The sequence below is a fragment of the Canis lupus genome, chromosome 2, assembly GCF_003254725.2.
Source record: "Canis lupus dingo isolate Sandy chromosome 2, ASM325472v2, whole genome shotgun sequence".
NCBI lineage: Eukaryota > Metazoa > Chordata > Mammalia > Carnivora > Canidae > Canis > Canis lupus.
This window is the reverse complement of record NC_064244.1, coordinates 4,030,982-4,052,108: the sequence shown is the minus strand read 5'-3', so window position 1 is coordinate 4,052,108 and position 21,127 is coordinate 4,030,982. Positions and strand designations below refer to the sequence as shown.

General features: G+C 37.9%; 1 protein-coding gene across 1 annotated transcript in view; it reads left to right on the top strand.

The window, feature by feature from the left end:
• The window catches only part of CCDC7 (coiled-coil domain containing 7), a 364,544-nt gene that overhangs the window by 249,570 nt on the left and 93,847 nt on the right, over window positions 1–21,127 (top strand). Inside the window, exon 25 of the mRNA XM_049096618.1 lies at window positions 11,792–11,896. Within this exon, the coding sequence (XP_048952575.1) occupies window positions 11,792–11,896 (105 nt within the window). The remainder of the gene's footprint in view (window positions 1–11,791; window positions 11,897–21,127) is intronic.

Here is a 21,127-nt window from a genome sequence, read left to right as displayed (position 1 = left end):
ATGTCTTCTTTGATAAAATGTCTATTAATTTCCTCTGTCATTTTAAAACTGGATTATTTGGGGATTTCTTTTGGTGTTGTGTTGTATAAATTCTTTATATACATTGGATATTAATTCCTTCTTTGACACATCATTTGCAAATATCTTCTCCCATTTAATAGGATGCCTCTTTGTTTTCGTTGATGTACAAAATCCTTTTATTCTGGTGTGTCCCAACAGTTTAATTTTGCTTTTCTAGAAAAATATTTCTATACCTGAGTATAATTTCAAAGAAATTACTGCCTCTATTTTCTTCGAGGAATTTTATGGTTTCAAGTCTCAACATTTGGGCCATTAATCCATTTTGAACTTTTTTGTGTGTGTGATGTGAGAAAGCTGTCCAGTTTTCTCAACATTTGTTGAGAGATACTACCTTTTTCCCACTGAATATTCTTACATACTTTATTGTAGATTAACTGACCACAAAAATGTGGACTCTTTATTCTGTTCCAATGATCAATGTGTCTATTTTTGTGCAGTACCGTACTGTTGTGATTACTAGATTTGTAGTGTATTTTGAAATCTGGGATACCTCCAGTTTTTATCTTTTTCAAAATTGCTTTGGTAATTCCTGGTCTTTTGAGGTTTCCATACAAATTTTAGCATTATTTGTTCTTGTTCTGTGAAAATGCCACTGGTATTTAGATAGGAATTGCATTAAATTTAAAAATGCTAAAAAAAAAATGCTTTGTATGGGAGGTGGAAGACTAGGGTCCCCAAATCACCTGTCCCCACCAAATTACCTAGATAACCTTCAAATCATCCTGAAAATATACAAATTCGGCCTGAGATTTAAAGAGAGAACAGCTGGAATGCTACAGTGAGAAGAGTTCACGCTTCTATCAAGGTAGGAAGACGGGGAAAAAGAAATAAAGAAACAAAAGGCCTCCGAGGGGGAGGGGCCCGCGAGGAGCCGGGCTGAGGCCGGGGCGAGTGTCCCCAGGACAGGAGAGCCCCGTCCCGGATAAGCAGGAGCTGCACCGACCTTCCCGGGCGCAAAGGCGCTCGCAGGGAGTTGGAGCAGGACCCAGGAGGGCGGGGATGCCCTCGGGCTCCCAGGGACACTAACAGACACCTGCGCCCCGGGAGAGTGCGCCGAGCTCCCTAAGGGCTGCAGCGCGCAGGCGGGACCCGGAGCAGCTCGGAGGGGCTCGGGGGCGGCTCCGCGGAGGGGGCTGCGGGGCGGGAGCAGCTCGGGGGGCTCGGGGGCGGCTCCGCGGAGGGGGCTGCGGGGCGGGAGCAGCTCAGGGGGCTCGGGGGCGGCTCCGCGGAGGGGGCTGCGGGGCGGGAGCAGCTCGGGGGGCTCGGGAGCGGCTCCGCGGAGGGGGCTGCGGGGCGGGAGCAGCTCGGGGGGGCTCGGGGGCGGCTCCGCGGAGGGGGCTGCGGGGCGGGAGCGTGAATCCAACAGCGCAGGCCCCAGAGCACAGGGCGCCGGGACACAGCCCAGGATCCGGCCTCCCCCGGGACAGGCAGAGGCCAGGAGGGCCCAGGACAGCAAGGACGCTCCTGCCCCAGCTGAGCAGATCAGCGGCCCGGCCCGGAGCCTCCAGGCCCTGCAGACGGAGAGCTCTGGAGCTACTGCGGGGGCTGACTCCAGGGCTGCAGAGCTGGCCCCGCCACTGCGGTTGTTCCTCCAGGGGCCTCACGGGGTAAACAACCCCCACTGAGCCCTGCACCAGGCAGGGGGCTGAGCAGCTCCCCCAAGTGCTAACACCTGAAAATCAGCACAGCAGGCCCCTCCCCCAGAAGACCACGTAGACGGACAAGTTCCAGGGGAAGTCAAGGGACTTAAAGTATACAGAATCAGAAGATACTCCCCCGTGTTTCTTTCTTTTTCTTTTCTTTTTTTTTTATTTTTGTGCTTTTTGATTTCTGTTTTCTTCCCCCACCCCTTTTTTCCATTTCTTTCTTTTTCTATCTCTTTTTCTCTTTCTTTCTTCCCTTTTTCTTTTTCTCTTTTCTTTCCTTCTTTCTCTCCTCTCTTTTTCTCCTTTTCCCAATACAACTTGTTTTTGGCCACTCTGCACTGAGCAAAATGACTAGAAGGAAAACCTCACCTCAAAAGAAAGACTCAGAAACAGTCCTCTCTCCCACAGAGTTACAACATCTGGATTACAATTCAATGCCAGAAAGCCATTTCAGAAGCACTACTATAAAGGTACTGGTGGCTCTAGAAAAAAGCATAAATGACTCAAGAGACTTCATGACTGCAGAATTTAGAGCTAATCAGGCAGAAATTAAAAATCAATTGAATGAGATGCAATCCAAACTAGAATTCCTAACGAGGAGAGTTAACGAGGTGGAAGAACGAGTGAGTGACATAGAAGACAAGTTGATGGCAAAGAGGGAAACTGAGGAAAAAAGAGACAATTAAAAGACCATGAGAATAGATTAAGGGATAAATGACAGTCTGAGGAAGAAAAACCTACGTTTAATTGGGGTTCCCGAGGATGCCAAAAGGGACAGAGGTCCAGAATATATATTTGAACAAAACCTAGCTGAAAACTTTCCTAATCTGGGAAGGGAAACAGGCATTCAGATCCAGGAAATAGAGAGATCCCCCCCCCCCCCCAAATCAATAAAAACCGTTCAACACCTCGACATTTGTAGTGAAGCTTGCAAATTCCAAAGATAAAGAGAAGATCCTTAAAGCAGCAAGAGTCAAGAAATCCATGACTTTTATGGGGAGGAGTATTAGGGTAACAGCAGACCTCTCCTGTCACAGAGACCAGGCAGGCCAGAAACGGCTGGCAGGATACATTCAGGGTCCTAAAAGAGAAAAACATGCAACCAAGAATACTTTATCCAGCAAGGCTCTCATTCAGAATGGAAGGAGATGTAAAGAGCTTCCAAGACAGGCAGAAACTGAAAGAATATGTGACCTCCAAACCAGCTCTGCAAGAAATTTTAAGGGGGACTCTTAAAATTCCCCCTTAAGAAGAAGTCCAGTGGAACAATCCACAAAAACAAGGACTGAACAGATAGCATGATGACACTAAACTCATATCTGTCAATAGTAACTCTGAACGTGAATGGGCTTAATGACCCCATCAAAAGCCGCAGGGTGTCAGACTGGATAAAAAAGCAGGACCCATCTATTTTCTGTCTACAACAGACTCATTTTAGACAGAAGGACACCAACAACCTGAAAATAAAAGGTTGGAGAATCATTTACCATTCAAATGGTCCTCAAAAGAAAGCAGGGGTAGCCATCCTTATATCAGATAGACTAAAATTTACCCCGAGGACTATAGTGAGAGATGAAGAGGGACACTATATCATACTTAAAGTATCTATCGAACAAGAGGACTTAACAATCCTCAATATATATGCCCCGAATGTGGGAGCTGCCAAATATTTAAACCAATTAATAACCAAAGTGAAGAAATACTTAGATAATAATACACTTACACTTGGTGACTTCAATCTAGCGCTTTCTACACTCGATAGGTATCTAAACACAACATCTCCAAAGAAACGAGAGCTTTAAATGAAGCTGGACCAGCTGGACCATATGGATTTCATAGATATCTACAGAACTTTACATCCAAATTCAACTGAATACACATTCTTCTCAAGTGCACATGGAACTTTCTCCAAATAGACCACATACTGGGTCACAAATCGGGTATGAACCCATACCAAAAGATTGGGATCGTCCCCTGCATATTCTCAGACCATAATGCCTTGAAATTAGAACTAAATCACAACGAGAAGTTTGGAAGGACCTCAAACACGTGGAGGTTAAGGACCATCCTGCTAAAAGATGAAAGGGTCAACCAGGAAATTAAGGAAGAATTAAAAAGATTCATGGAAACTAATGAGAATGAAGATACAACCGTTCAAAATCTTTGATGCAGCAAAAGCAGTCCTAAGGGGGAAATACATCGCAATACAAGCATCCATTCAAAAAACTGGAAAGAACTCAAATACAAAAGCTAACCTTACACATAAAGGAGCTAGAGAAAAAACAGCAGATAGATCCTACACCCAAGAGAAGAAGGGAGTTAATAAAGATTCGAGCAGAACTCAACGAAATCGAGACCAGAAGAACTGTGGAACAGATCAACAGAACCAGGAGTTGGTTCTTTGAAAGAATTAATAAGATAGATAAACCATTAGCCAGCCTTATTAAAAAGAAGAGAGAGAAGACTCAAATTAATAAAATCATGAATGAGAAAAGAAAGATCACTACCAACACCAAGGAAATACAAACGATTTTAAAAACATGTTATGAACAGGTATACGCCAATATATTAGGCAGTCTAGAAGAAATGGACACTTTGCTGGAAAGCCACAAACTACCAAAACTGGAACAGGAAGAAATAGAAAACCTGAACAGGCCAATAACCAGGGAGGAAATTGAAGCAGTCATCAAAACCCTCCCAAGACACAAGAGTCCAGGGCCAGCAGGCTTCCCTGGGGAATTCTATCAAACGTTTAAAGAAGAAACTATACCTATTCTACTAAAGCTGTTTGGAAAGAGAGAGAGATGGAGTACTTCCAAATTCGTTCTATGAGGCCAGCATCACCTTAATTCCAAAACCAGACAAAGACCCCACCAAAGAGGAGAATTACAGACCAATATCCCTGATGAACACGGATGCAAAAATTCTCAACAAGATACTAGCCAATAGGATCCAACAGTACCTTAAGAAAATTATTCACCATGACCAAGTAGGATTTATCCCTGGGACACAAGGCTGGTTCAAACTCATAAAACAATCAGTGTGATTCATCATATCAGCAAGAGAGAAACCAAGAACCATATGATCCTCTCATTAGATGCAGAGAAAGCATTTGACAAAATACAGCATCCATTCCTGATCAAAACTCTTCAGAGTGTAGGGATAGAGGGAACATTCCTCAACATCTTAAAAGCCATCTACGAAAAGCCCACAGCAAATATCATTCTCAATGGGGAAGCACTGGGAGCCTTTCCCCTAAGATCAGGAACAAGACAGGGATGTCCACTCTCACCACTGCTATTCAACATAGTACTGGAAGTCCTAGCCTCAGCAATCAGACAACAAAAAGACATTAAAGGCATTCAAAATGGCAAAGAAGAAGTCAAACTCTCCCTCTTCGCCGATAACATGATACTCTACATAGAAAACCCCAAAGCCTCCACCCCAAGATTGCTAGAACTCATACAGCAATTTGGTAGCGTGGCAGGATACAAAATCAATGCCCAGAAGTCAGTGGAATTTCTATACACTAACAATGAGACTGAAGAAAGAGAAATTAAGGCATCAATCCCATTTACAATTGCACCCAAAAGCATAAGATACCTAGGAATAAACCTAACCAAAGAGGTAAAGGATCTATACCCTAAAAACTATAGAACACTTCTGAAAGAAATTGAGGAAGACACAAAGAGATGGAAAAATATTCCATGCTCATGGATTGGCAGAATTAATATTGTGAAAATGTCAATGTTACCCAGGGCTATTTACACGTTTAATGCAATCCCTATCAAAATACCATGGACTTTCTTGAGAGAGTTAGAAAAAATTATTTTAAGATTTGTGTGGAATCAGAAAAGACCCCGAATAGCCGGGGGAATTTTAAAAAAGAAAACCATATCTGGCGGCATCACATGCCAGATTTCAGGTTGTACTACAAAGCTGTGGTCATCAAGACAGTGTGGTACTGGCACAAAAACAGATGAATGGAACAGAATAGAGAACCCAGAAGTGGACCCTGGACTTTATGGTCAACTAATATTCGATAAAGGCAGAAAGACTATCCACTGGAAGAAAGACAGTCTCTTCAATAAATGGTGCTGGGAAAATTGGACATCCACATGCAGAAGAATGAAACTAGACCACTCTCTTGCACCACACACAAAGATAAACTCAAAATGGATGAAAGAACTAAATGTGAGACAAGATTCCATCAAAATCCTAGAGGAGAACACAGGGAACACCCTTTTTGAACTCGACCACAGTAACTTCTTGCAAGATACATACACAAAGGCAAAAGAAACAAAAGCAAAAATGAACTTTTGGGACTTCATCAAGATAAGAAGCTTTTGCACAGCAAAGGATACAGTCAACAAAACTAAAAGACAACCTACAGAATGGGAGAAGATATTTGCAAATGACCTATCAGATAAAGGGCTAGTTTCCAAGATCTATAAAGAACTTCTTAAACTCAACACTAAAGAAACAAACAATCCAATTGTGAAATGGGCAAAAGACATGAAGAGAAATCTCACAGAGGAAGACATAGACATGGCCAACACGCACATGAGAAAATGCTCTGCATCACTTGCCATCAGGGAAATACAAATCAAAACCACAATGAGATACCACCTCACACCAGTGAGAATGGGGAAAACTAACAAGGCAGGAAACCACAAATGTTGGAGAGGATGCGGAGAAAAGGGAACCCTCTTGCACTTTTGGTGGGAATGTGAACTGGTGCAGTCACTCTGGAAAACTGTGTGGAGGTTCCTCAAAGAGTTAAAAATAGACCTGCCCTACGACCCAGCAATTGCACTGTTGGGGATTTACCCCAAAGATACAGATGCAATGAAACGCTGGGACACCTGCACCCCAATGTTTATAGCAGCAATGTCCACAATAGCCAAACTGTGGAAGGAGCCTCGGTGTCCAACGAAAGATGAATGGATAAAGAAGATGTGGTTTATGTGTACAATGGAATATTCCTCAGCCATTAGAAATGACAAATACCCACCATTTGCTTCAACATGGATGGAACTGGAGGGTATTATGCTGAGTGAAATAAGTCAATCGGAGAAGGACAAACATTATATGGTCTCATTCATTTGGGGAATATAAATAATAGTGAAAGGTAATAGAAGGGAAGGGAGAAGAAATGGGTAGGAAATGTCAGAGAATGAGACAGAACCTAAAGACTCCTAACTTGGGAAACGAACTAGAGGTGGTGGAAGGGGAGGAGGGGGGTATGGGGGTGACTGGGTGACGGGCACTGACGGGCACTTGACGGGATGAGCACTGGGTGTTATTCTGTATGTTGTCAAATTGAACACCAATAAAAAATAAATTTATTATTTAAAAAAAGTCTGGGTTTATTTCTGTACTCTTTGTTCTAGTGATCTATGTGTCCATCTTTGTGCCAGTCTGTTCTGATTACTACAGATATGTACTGTTGAGATGTGGAATTACGACACATCCAGTTTGTTTTTATTTTTCAAGATTGCTTTAATATTCTGGGTCCTTTGTAGTTCCATACAAATTTTAGGATAATATGTCCTAGTTCTGTGAAATGCTGTTCATATTTTGATAGGGATTGCATTAAATCTATAGATTGCTTTATGTAGTGTGGACATTTTAAGAATATTGGTTCTCCTCACTTATGAGTGTGGAATATCATTACTTTGTGTTATCTTCAGTTATTTTTATCAATGCTTTTTGGTTCTTGTAGTACAGGTCTTTCACCTGCTTGGCTAAGTTTATTCCTAGGAATTTTATTCTTTTTGATGCAATTATAACTGGAATTTTTAAAGTTTTTATTCAAATTCCACTTAGTTAACTTAAAGTCCAATATTATGCTGAGTTAAGTAAGTCAATTGGAGAAGGACAATCATTATATGGTTTCACTCATTCGGGGAATATAAAAAATAGTCAAAGGGACTATAGGGGAAAGGAGAGAAAATGAGTGGGAAAAATTAGAGAGTGACAAAACATGAGAGGCTCCTAATTCTGGGAAACAAACAAGGAGTAGTGGAAGGGGAGGTGGGCAGGGGGATGGGGTGACTGGGTGACAGGCACTGAGGGGGGCATTTGATGGGATGATCACTGGGTGTTATACTATATGTTGGCAAATTGAACTTCAATAAAAAATATTTTTAAAAGTCCAATATTAATTTCAAGTGTACAATATAGTGATTTGAGAAACAAAAACAGATGAATATAGAGGAAGGAAAAAAAATAGAGGGAAACACCCAACATAGTTTGTTGAAAGAAACACATCAAATTGGCAAAGGAGGGGGGAGGGAAGGAGCCAAGGGATGGACATATTGTCATTTTTTTCTTTTTTTTTTCTTTGAATAAATGTCACTTTTTGAGGCAAAAAAAATTGGCAAAGGAGAATCATATTTTTATTATTTGCAGATTATATGATTATATAGAAGACTCAAAAGACAAAAAAATTACTAGAACTGATAAATAAATTCAGTAAAGACACAAGATACAAAATCAATGCACAGAATTCTGTTGCGTTTCTTTTTCAAAATGTATTTATTTATTTGTTTTAGAGAGAGAGAGCCCAAGAGAGATTGCAAGCAAGCAGGGTAGAGGGTAGGGGAGAGAGACAGTATCTCAATTTGACTCCCCAGTGAGTGTGAAGCCTGACACAGGGCTTGATCTCATGACCTTGAGATCATGACCTGAGCCAAAATCAAGAATCACACACTTAACCTGCTCCATTTCTATCCACCAATAATGAAGCATCAGGGAATTGATCCCATTTACAACTGCACTCAAAACCATAAGATACCTAGGAATAAACGTAACCAAAGAGGTAAAATATCTGCACTCTGAAAAACTATAGGACACTTATGAAAGAAATTGAAGATGACACAAAGAAATGGAAAAATATTCCATGCTCATGGATTAGAACAAATATTGTTAAAATGTCTATGCTACCCAAAGCAAGCTATAAGTTTAATGCAATCCCTAATAAAATACCATCAGAATTTTTCACAGAGCTAGAACAAACAATCCTAAAATTTGCTTGGCACTATAAAAGACTCTGAATAGCCAAAGCCATCTTGAAAAAGCAAAGCAAAGCTGGAGGATCACAATTCTGGACTTCAAGTTATATTACAAGGCGGTAGTGATCACAACAGTGTGGTACTGACACAAAATCAAATAGGTAAATAAACAGAACAGAAAACCTAAAAATTATTCCAGAACTATATGGTCAATTGATCTTCATCAAAGCAAGAAAGAATATTACTGGGGGAAAGGACCATGTAGTTTTTATTTCCTTTTATATTTCCTGGTTGATCCATTCATTATGTAGTAGCATGTTGTTTAATCTCCATCTATTTGGGATTTTTCCAGATTTTTTTTCCTGTGGTTGACTTCCAGTTTTATAGTTTTGTGTTCAAAAAATGTGCATGATATCATTTCAAAGTTTTTGTATTTGTTCAAGCCTGTTTTGTGACCTAATATATTATGGAGAATGCTCCATGGGCAGTTGAAAAGAATGAGTATTCTACTGTTTTAGGATGAAATATTCTGAATATATCTGTTAGATCCACCTGGTCCAGTGTTTCATGCAAAGTCATTGTTTCCTTGTTGGTTTTCTGTTTAGATGATCTGTCTATTGATGTAAATTGGTGTTAAAGTTTCCTACTATTATTGTATTATTACCAATGATTTCCTTTATGTTTATTATTAATTGTTTTATATACTGGGGTGTTCTCATTTTTGGTGCATACAAATTTGCAATTATTGGATCTTCTTCTTGCATTGTCCTCTTTATATTGTATAGTGTCCTTCTTTGTCTCTCTGTACAGTCTTTGTTTTAATGTCTAGTTTGTCCAATATAAGTATGGCTACTCTGGCTTTCTTTGGACATCTATTTGCATGATAGATATTTCTTCATCCCCTCTCTCAATTTGCAGTTGTTTTTAGGTTAAAAATTAGTCTCTTGAAGGCAGCATATAGGAGAGTCTTGTTTTTTAATCCATTCTGATGCCCTATGTCTTTTGATTGCAATATTTAGTCTATTTATAATCAAAGTGATTACTGATACATATGTATTTATTGCTATTTTATTACTTGTTTTATCATTGTTTCTGGAGATTTTCTCTGATCCCTTCTTGTTCTTGTCACTCCTGGACAATTCTTTCCACTCAGAGAACCCTTTAGTATTTCTTGAGGGATGATTTAATGGTCATGAACCTCTTTAGTTTTTGTCTGGGAAACCTTACTCTCTCCTATTCAGAACAATAGCCTTACCGAATAGAATATTCTTGGTTGTGGATTTTTCCCCTTTAGCATGTTGAATATATCATGTCACTGCCTTCTGGCTTGCCAAGTTTTTGTTCAGAAATCTGCAGCTAGCCTAGTGGGTCTTCCCTTGTAAGTTAAGGATTTCTTTCATCTCACTGCTTTTAAGATTTTTTTTTCTTTTTCACTATATTTTGCCAGTTTAATTATAACATGTGTTGGTATTGGCCTGCTTTTATTGATTTTGATGGGAGTTCTTTGTGCTTCCTGGATCTGAATGTCTGTTTCCTTCCCCAGATTAGGTAAGTTTTCAGCTGTGAAATATCAAACATGAAAAATATGAAAATTTTATATTCAAAAATATCGCATCAATTATATTTTTATTACATATTGAAATAATATTTTGGATGTGTTTTTTAAATATTACCAAATATTATTAAATTTGATTTTACTTGTTTCTTTTATTTTTAATAAAGCTATTATCTATTGTTACATATATGACATATTTCATTGCATTATATTTATGTGCAGTTTTTTATTGTTGGTTATGCCAATTATGTCTATAACAATGTCAATATCTTTGTGATAACTATTTTGACTTTGTAAAAGAAATAAAAATTCCCTTTTAATGTGCTATGGAATTGAATTTAATTACTTAAAAATTATAAGGAATTCCATGCATTAAAATATGTGGGCCTCACACTTTTGAGAAGATTACTTTGTGATTTTTAATTATTCTTTCCACTCTTTTCCTGACATATTTTGCTTATTGGTATTTTTTTCTGAAAGTGCTGATTTCCTCAAGATTTTAGATCTTATTTTCCTGTTGCTAGATGATAGATATGTTGGTTGATAAATAATCATGTTTTATAGAGGAATATAACCTAGCAATTGACTCTTAAATCCTATCCATGTGTTAAAATTAATCCTTTCTAAAATTCGGTAGATATCTTGCGATAATAGCTGATGATTTCTTTTGTCCTACAAACATGTTTAAAACTCTTAAATTCTTTGAAAATACTTTAAAATCTTGGAATTCCTTGCAAATATCTTCATTTCTGGATTGTCTTGAGAATTTTTTTTTTTTTGTCTTGAGAATTTAGATGACTCGGGAACACCAGACCTGCATTTGTAACAGACAGTAAGAGTGACAGCCTTTTTATTTTTAATAAAAATATACTTTACATTTCACTTCATTATTCATGCCACTCCAAACATCACCAGTTCCATTTCACTCACATGACATGTTCAGCCCTGGTAGACATTTGAGTCTACTAGTTGGAGAATAGATTTTGGATTTGAAAGGAAGAAAATTAATTTCAAGCTTTTGCAGCTAATAGCCATGTGAACTTCTAAAATATTCATAATCTCTCTCAGCTCTACTTCCCTTATTTGTTAAGTGGAAATAAAATACTTACTTCCTAGAAATGTTGTGAGGATTAAAAAAGGTAATATTTGAAAAGTACTTAGTATAATATCTGGCATATTTAATCAGCTTTTAAAAATTATTAGGCATATTTATATTTAATTGGGTAATGTATGTTAAATTGTGAAGTAAATAAGACTAAGGAGTATACCTGTGATGAGCACCAGGTGCTGTATGTAAGTGTTGAATCACTAAATTGTGCACCTGAAAATAATATTATACTGTATATTAACTAACTGGAATCTTAAACTTTTAAAAAATAAGGCTAAATAACTATCCAGTAAAATATTTCAAGTTAATTTTATGTGCTATAATTTTACCATAAATAAAAGTTTAGTTTTAAGTCAACTAATTTGGCAATCTGTTATTATTCCAGTTAAAAATGAGGCAGCCTCAGAACTTCAAGATACAGGAGATCTTCTAGCAATAAATCCATCACTTAATGATCTAATATATCAATTAGATTTAAATAAAGTTAGAGGTAAGTAGAGATTTATGATGTTTGGGCAAGAAAAACAGTTTAAGAGTTAACATATTTCAAATCTATAGTTGTAAAATAAATTCAAACATAGGGCAAACTTTTTCAACTTTAATTTTATTCTAATCAATCAATATTTATCTTTAGGTGAATTTGTTATGTGCTCATTAATCCACCAAGCAAGCATTCATTAGTTAATGCTTAATAGATTTATTTTCCCGTTTATGAAACAAAAATATATATAAGATTCTCCCTACATTGTGAATGTTCACAGCAAACTAGATGTTATATATTCTAAAACATAATTTTCATTTCTGACATCATCTTTTCTAATAACAAGATATATTAAAATGGAGCTTTCACAAGATAGGAATAACAAGATGTATTAAAAATGGAGATTTCAGATAGGAAATATGGCTGCTTTTTTATCTACTTATCACAAAGTTGGGAAGTTTCTCACAGTGAGAAAAATATGTCAGAACATGTGTAAATAAGTTAGAACATGTATAAAGCCAGTGTGGCCAGTCGATTAAGTACTTTGCAATAAAATATAAACTGAGTGTTCTGAGACAGTTTTCAAACAACCACAATAAGGCAGACATCAACAAAATAGACTAGGAGGCCCCAAGTTCTTGATCTTAGAAAAAGCATTTTAGGGCAGCCCCAGTGGCACAGCGGTTTAGTGCTGCCTGCAGCCCAGGGTGTGATCCTGGAGACCTGGGATCGAGTCCCACATCAGGCTCCTGCATGGAGCCTGCTTCCCCCTCCTCCTGTGTCTCTGACTCTCTCTCTCTCTCTATGTCTATCATAAGTAAATAAATAAATAAATATTTTTTTAAAAAAGAGAGAAAAAGTATTTTAAAAAACCCCAGAAACTGTCAAATCCAACTTTGTCAGAACAACGGGAAATAAACAAAGGCTTACAGTAAATAAGAGAATGCCAATTAAGAAAAAAAATCTTCAAAATAGTAAGAAAATTGGGTGAAAGTGTGAAGGAGTGCTCCAACACAAAATCAAACTACAAAGAATAGGAAATCTCCTGGAGCTCAAGGCATTGCTACTAGATCCACCCTACAGGAAACACTAAAGGGAATCTTTTAGGTTGAAATGATAGGATAATAATAACTTTAAGCTATATGAAGAAATAAGCATTTCTAGTAAAGTACATGCCAAATATAAAAGCCAGTATTACTGAAATTTTGGTTTGTACCTCCGCTTCTTATTTTATATAGCATTGTAAAGAAAAAATACACAAAGATAGCCAAATCTATGTCATTGAACATATAATATATAAAAATAGTTTATGACATTAATGTAAAAAAAGAAGGGGATGGAGCTGTATAGGAGTAGTTATTGGATATGGCTGGAGTTAAGTTTGGTGATTGATTGTTATAATTTTAAGAAATTATACATAATCCCCTTGGTAACTAAAAAGAAAATATCTACAGAATATAAACAAAAGGAAATAAAACATATAGACTCTTAAAAAAATCAACTGAACATGATAGAGGTCAGGATCAGAGGAAATGAGGAACAAAAAGCCAAGTCAAAAATGACAGCAATAAATTCTTCCTTATGAGTAATTAAATACAAGTGGATTCAATTCTCCAAACAAAAGGCAGACATTGGCAGAATGGATCAAGAACATTATCCAAATATATTCTGTCCACAAAGGATTCGTTAGATCAATGAAATTGATAAAAACTTAGACTGATGAAAAAAAATGACTCAAATTACTAAAATCAGAATGGAAAGGGGGAATATTAATACCAATTTTACAGGAATAAAAACACTGTAGCACTTTACTTCATTAATTAAATAAAAATCATAATCTCAATAAATAAATGAACTAAAATTTCTTTATTTAGAATTTATATCTTTAAAAATTACAAAAGAGGGATACCTGAGTGGCTCAGCAGTTGAGCATCTGCCTTTGGCTCAGGTCAGGATCCCAGGTCCTGGGACTGAGTCATGTATTGGGCTCCCTACCAGAAGCCTGCTTCTCCCTCTGCCTGTATCTCTGCCTCTCTCTGTGTGTCTCCCATGAATAAATAAAAAATTTAATAAATTTTTTAATACAAAAGACTTTTTTCAACAACCGAACAGTAAATTATTTTCCTTCAATATTTGGCATGAGATATATATATAAATATTATATAGTTATATATAGGTATATATATATAACTATTTCTACTCATTATTGTCCTGGTTATCCTAGCTGTTATAATAAATTAAGAAGAAAAGAAAAGTGTTAAAAATTCAAAGGGAGAAATGAAACTCTCAGTTGCAGACAATATGATAGTGCAGTTACTGCAATCTAAAAGAATCTGCAGTCTACAAAAAAATCTTAGAGTTATCAACTTGATTTATTAAGATTACTGAATATAAAACTATACAAAACACAATTTTATGTGTATGTACTAAGAATACAAAATTTAAAAATCAACATTTTTAGTGTTATGGAATTTATATTAGTATCAAAACAAATGCACTATCTAGGAAGAATTGTTTTTCAAAGATATGTAAGACTTCTACTTTCCAGTCTAACATAGAAAGAACTTGGAAGTCTCACTCCTATACTCAAAACAAGAAAAAGCTGAAAAAACTGAAATCCAACAATCCTTAGCTTCATCAGAGAACTGAAGTCATAGGGCAAACAGTGACTCCCAAGCTATACAGATAGATGAATAGTGAGAATTACATCTTACTGAGAACAACAACCAAAACCGGATCTAGCAACGAGTAGGAAAACGTAAAGTATCATTGAATAATTGCTGGAATCTGAACATGAACTGGATTGATAAAATATTCTAGGACAAAACCTTATATAACATTCCACACTTGTATGAAATTTTCCTCCAGGAGCCCTATCAGGTACTTAGGGTGAATATCAGGGAAAAAAAAAAGTCATGTTTACAGCATTGGCAAGAGAAAAGAGAAAAGAGAGAGAGAGAGAGAGAGAGAGAGAGAGAGAGAGAGAGAAGGAGGGCTTGCATAGAAAGAAGTAACAAATTGGTAGATCTTAATTCAGGTATAAAAATAATTACTTGAAATGATGTGGACTAAATATACCAATCAAAAGATAGATGTCACAATTTATTTTAAAAAGGAACTCAACTATGTGTTGTTTACAAGAAACCCACATTAGGGAGCCCTGGGTGGCTCAGTGGTTGAGGGCCTGCCTTTGGCTCAGGGCATGATCTCGGGGTCCCGGGATTGAGTCCCACATCGGGCTCCCTGCATGGGGCCTGCTTCTCCGTCTGCCTGTGTCTCTGTCTCTGTCTCTCTCTGTGTCTCTCATGAATAAATAAATAAAATCTCTTTTAAAAAAAGAAACCTACATTAAATATGAAAACACTTATAGATTGAAAATAGGATGGCAGAATAGGAGGCTCCTGGTGTTCCTTCTCCCAAAGACGCAATAGATATACAGATAAACACAGACCAGATCCCTCTGAGAAAAATCCAAAAATTAATTGAGTGACTCCCATACATCAGACAACCAAGAAAATACCCACATTGAAATGATTAGGAAAACTTAAGACAAAATCAATGCAGTAAGTCCCAACCCTGGAATAAGATTTGCAACTTGGAAGGAACTCCCTAAAAAGCAAAGGGCCTGGACCACATACCTAGAAATCAAGTTTTATGTCTGTCAGCCAGGCTCCTGGCTCCCCAATTAGCTTAGACAACCAGACATTCTCAGTATTCAGAAGCCATAGAGGGACAAATCTTAAGAAGACGACACCTATTTTATTTTATTTTATTTTATTTTATTTTATTTTATTTTATTTTATATTTTAGTATAGTCGACACACGGTGTTACATTAGTTTTAGGTATACAATATGATTTTGCAGGTAAAATTTTTTTTGTATATTTTCTTAATGGAGTTCATTTGCCAACATATAGCATAACACCCAGTGCTCATCCCATCAAGTGCCCCCCTCAGTGCCCATCACCCAGTCACCCCATCCCTCCACCCACATTCTCTTCACTACTCCTTGTTCATTTCCCAGAGTTAGGAGTCTCTCATATTTTGTCACCCTCACTGATAATTCCCACTCATTTTCTCTCCTTTCCCCTTTATTCCCTTTCACTATTTTATATTCCCCAAATGAATGAGACCATATAATGTTTGTCCTTCTCCGATTGCCTTACTTCACTCAGCATAATACCCTCCAGTTCCATCCACGCTGAAGCAAATGCTGCATATTCAAAGTTTCTGATGGCTGAGTAATATTCCATTGTATACATAGACCACATCTTCCTTATCCATTCATCTTTCGATGGGCACTGAGGCTCCTTCCACAGTTTGGCTATTGTGGCCATTGCTGCTAGAAACATCGGGGTGCAGGTGTCCTGCCGTTTCACTGCATCTATATCTTTGCGGTAAATCCCCAGCAGTGCAATTGCTGGGTCATAGGGCAGATCTATTTTTAACTCTTTGAGGAACCTCCACAGAGTTTTCCAGAGTGGCTGTAGCAGTTCACATTCCCACCAGCTGTGCAAGAGGGTTCTCCTTTCTCCACATCCTCTCCAATATTTGTTATTTCCTGTTTTATTAGTTTTCCCCATTCTCACTGGTGTGAGGTGGTATCTAATTGTGGTTTTGATTTGTATTTCCGTGATGGCCAGTGATGCAGAGCATTTTCTCATGTTCTTGTTGGCCATGTCTGTGTCTTCCTCTGTGAAATTTCTGTTCATGTCATTTGCCCATTTCATGATTGAATTGTTTGTTTCTTTGTTGTTGAGTTTACTAAGTTCTTTATAGATCATGGATACTAGCCCTTTACCTGATAGGTCATTTGCAAATATCTACTCCCATTCTGTAGGTTGTCTTTTAGTTTTGTTGACTGTCTCTTTTGCTGTGAATAGGCTTTTTATCTTCATCAAGTCCCAATAGTTCATTTTTGCTTTTGTTTCTCTTACCTTTATGGATGTATTTTGCATGGAGTTACTGTGGCCAAATTCAAAACGGGTGTTGCCTGTGTCCTCCTCTAGGATTTTGAAGGCATCTTGTCTCACATTTAGATCTTTCATCCATTTTGAGTTTATCTTTGTGTATGGTGTAAGAGAATGGTATAGTCTCATTCTTCTGCACATAGCAGTCCAATTTTCCCAGCACCATTTATTGAAGAGACTATCCTTTTTCCAGTGGATAGTCTTTCCTGCTTTGTCGAATATTAATTGACCACAGAGTTGAGGGCCCATTTCTGGGTTCTCTATTCTGATCCATTGATATATGTGTCTGTTTTTGTGCCAGGTCTTGATGATCACAGCTTTGTAGTACAACTTGAAATCCAGCATTGTGATGCCCCCGGCTCTGGTTTTCTTTTTCAGTATTCCCCTGACTATTTGGAGTCTTTTCTGATTCCACACAAATCTTAAAATCATTTGTTCCAACTCTCTGAAAAAAGTCCATGGTATTTTGATAAGGATTGCATTGGATGTGTTCCAATCCATGAGCATGGAATATTTTTCCTTCTTTTTGTGTCTTCCTTAATTTCTTTCAGAAGTGTTATCTAGTTTTTAGGGTAAAGATCCTTTACCTCTTTGGTTAGGTTTATTCCTAGGTATCTTATGCTTTTGGGTGCAATTGTAAATGGAATTGACTCCTTAATTTCTCTTTCCTCAGTCTCATTGTTAGTGTATAGAAATGCCACTGACTTCTGGGCATTGGTTTTGTATCCTGCCACGCTGCTGAATCACTGTAGAGCTCTAGCAATCTTGGGGTGGAATTTTTTGGGTTTTTGACGTAAAGTATCATGTCATCTGTGAAGAGGGAGAGTTTGACTTCTTTGCCAATTTGAATGCCTTTTATTTCTTTTTGTTGTCTGATTGCTGAGGCTAGGACTTCTAGTACTATGTTAAATAGTAGTGGTGAGAGTGGACATCCCTATTGTGTTCCTGATCTTAAGAGAAAGGCTCCCAGTGTTTCCCCATTGAGAATGATATTTCCTGTGGGCTTTTCATAGATGGCTTTTAAGATGCTGAGGAATGTTCCCTCTATCCTTACACTCTGAAGAGGTTTGATCAGGAATGGATGCTGTATTTTGTCAAATGCTTTCTCTGCATCTCTTGAGGGGATCATATGGTTCTTGTTTTTTCTCTTGTTGATATGATCTATCATGTGATTGTTTTACGAGTGTTGAACCAGCCTTGCATCCCGGGGATAAATCCCACTTGGTCATGGTGAATAATCTTCTTAATGTATTGTTGGATCCTATTGGCTTGTATCTTGTTGAGAATTTTTGCATCTGTGTTCATCAGGGATATTGGTCTATAATTCTTCTTTTTGGTGGGGTCTTTGTCTGGTTTTGGGATTAAGGTGATGCTAGCCTCATAAAATGAGTTTGGAAGTATTCCGTCCCTTTCTATCTTTTGGGACAGCTTTAGTAGAATAGGTATGGTTTTTTTTTTTTAACTTATTTTTTATTGGTGTTCAATTTACTAACATACAGAATAACCCCCAGTGCCCGTCATCCATTCACTCCCACCCCCCGCCCTCCTCCCCTTCTACCACCCCTAGTTCGTTTCCCAGAGTTAGCAGTCTTTACGTTCTGTCTCCCTTTCTGATATTTCCCACACATTTCTTCTCCCTTCCCTTATATTCCCTTTCACTATTATTTATATTCCCCAAATGAATGAGAACATATAATGTTTGTCCTTCTCTGACTGACTTACTTCACTCAGCATAATACCCTCCAGTTCCATCCACGTTGAAGCAAATGGTGGGTATTTGTCATTTCTAATAGCTGAGTAATATTCCATTGTATACATAAACCACATCTTCTTTATCCACTCATCTTTCGTTGGACACCGAGGCTCCTTCCACAGTTTGGCTATCGTGGCCATTGCTGCTATAAACATCGGGGTGCCGGTGTCCTGGCGTTTCATTACATTTGTATCTTTGGGATAAATCCCCAACAGTGCAATTGCTAGGTCGTAGGGCAGGTCTATTTTTAACTGTTTGAGGAACCTCCACACAGTTTTCCAGAGTGGCTGCACCAGTTCACATTCCCACCAACAGTGTAAGAGGGTTCCCTTTTCTCCGCATCCTCTACAACATTTGTGGTTTCCTGCCTTGTTAATTTTCCCCATTCTCACTGGTGTGAGGTGGTATCTCATTGTGGTTTTGATTTGTATTTCCCTGATGGCAAGTGATGCAGAGCATTTTCTCATGTGCGTGTTGGCCATGTCTATGTCTTCCTCTGTGAGATTTCTCTTCATGTCTTTTGCCCATTTCACAATTGGATTGTTTGTTTCTTTAGTGTTGAGTTTAAGAAGTTCTTTATAGATCTTGGAAACTAGCGCTTTATCTGATAGGTCATTTGCAAATATCTTCTCCCATTCTGTAGGGTGTCTTTGAGTTTTGTATCAGTCTTTTGACTGTATCCTTTGCTGTGCAAAAGCTTCTTATCTTGATGAAGTCCCAATAGTTCATTTTTGCTTTTTTTTCTTTTGCCTTCGTGGATGTATCTTGCAAGAAGTTACAGTGGCCGAGTTCAAAAAGGGTGTTGCCTGTTCTTCTCTAGGATTTTGATGGAATCTTGTCTCACATTTAGATCTTTCATCCATTTTGAGTTTATCTTTGTGTATGGTGCAAGAGAGTGGTCTAGTTTCATTCTTCTGCATGTGGATGTCCAATTTTCCCAGCACCATTTATTGAAGAGACTGTCTTTCTTCCAATGGATAGTCTTTCCTCCTTTATTGAATATTAGTTGACCATAAAGTTCGGGGTCCACTTCTGGGTTCTCTATTCTGTTCCATTCATCTGTTTTTGTGCCAGTACCACACTGTCTTGATGACCACAGCTTTGTAGTACAACCTGAAATCTGGCATGTGATGCCGCCAGATATGGTTTTCTTTTTAAAATTCCCCTGGCTATTCGGGGTCTTTTCTGATTCCACACAAATCTTAAGATAATTTGTTCTAACTCTCTGAAGATAGTCCATGGTATTTTGATAGGGATTGCATTAAACGTGTATATTGCCCTGGGTAACATTGACATTTTCACAATATTAATTCTGCCAATCCATGAGCATGGAATATTTTTACATCTCTTTGTGTCTTCCTCAATTTTTTTCAGAAGTGTTCTATAGTTTTTAGGGTATAGATCCTTTACCTCTTTGGTTAGGTTTATTCCTAGGTATCTTATGCTTTTGGGTGCAATTGTAAATGGGACTGACTCCTTAATTTCTCTTTCTTCAGTCTCATTGTTAGTGTATAGAAATGCCACTGATTTCTGGGCATTGATTTTGTATCCTGCCACACTACCAAATTGCTGTATGAGTTCTAGCAATCTTGGGGTGGAGACTTTTCGGTTTTCTATGTAGAGTATTATGTCATCGGCGAAGAGGGAGAGTTTGACTTCTTCTTTGCCAGTTTGAATGCCTTTAATGTCTTTTTGTTGTCTGATTGCTGAGGCTAGGACTTCCAGTACTATGTTGAATAGCAGTGGTGAGAGTGGACATCCCTGTCTTGTTCCTGATCTTAGGGGAAAGGCTCCCAGTGTTACCCCATTGAGAATGATATTTGCTGTGGGCTTTTCGTAGATGGCTTTTAAGATGTTGAGGAATGTTCCCTCTATCCCTACACTCTGAAGAGTTTTGATCAGGAATGGATGCTGTATTTTGTCAAATGCTTTCTCTGCATCTAATGAGAGGATCATATGGTTCTTGGTTTTTCTCTTGCTGATATGATGAATCACATTGATTGTTTTATGAGTGTTGAACCAGCCTTGTGTCTCGGGGATAAATCCTACTTGGTCATGGTGAATAATTTTCTTAATGTACTGTTGGATCCTATTGGCCAGTATCTTGTTGAGAATTTTTGCATCCATGTTTCAGGGATATTGGTCTATTACTCTCCTCTTTGGTGGGGTCTTTGTCTGGTTTTGGAATTAAGGTGATGCTGGCCTCATAGAACGAATTTGGAAGTACTCCATCTCTTTCTATCTTTCCAAACAGCTTTAGGAGAATAGGTATGGTTTCTTCTTTAAACGTTTGATAAAATTCCCCTGGGAAGCCATCTGGCCCTGGACTCTTGTGTCTTGGGAGGTTTTTGATGACTGCTTCAATTTCCTCCCTGGTTATTGGCCTGTTAATGTTTTCTATTTCTTCCTATTCCAGTTTTGGTAGTTTGTGGCTTTCCAAGAATGCGTCCATTTCTTCTAGATTGCCTAATTTATTGGCATATAGCTGTTCATAATATGTTTTTAAAATCGTTTGTAT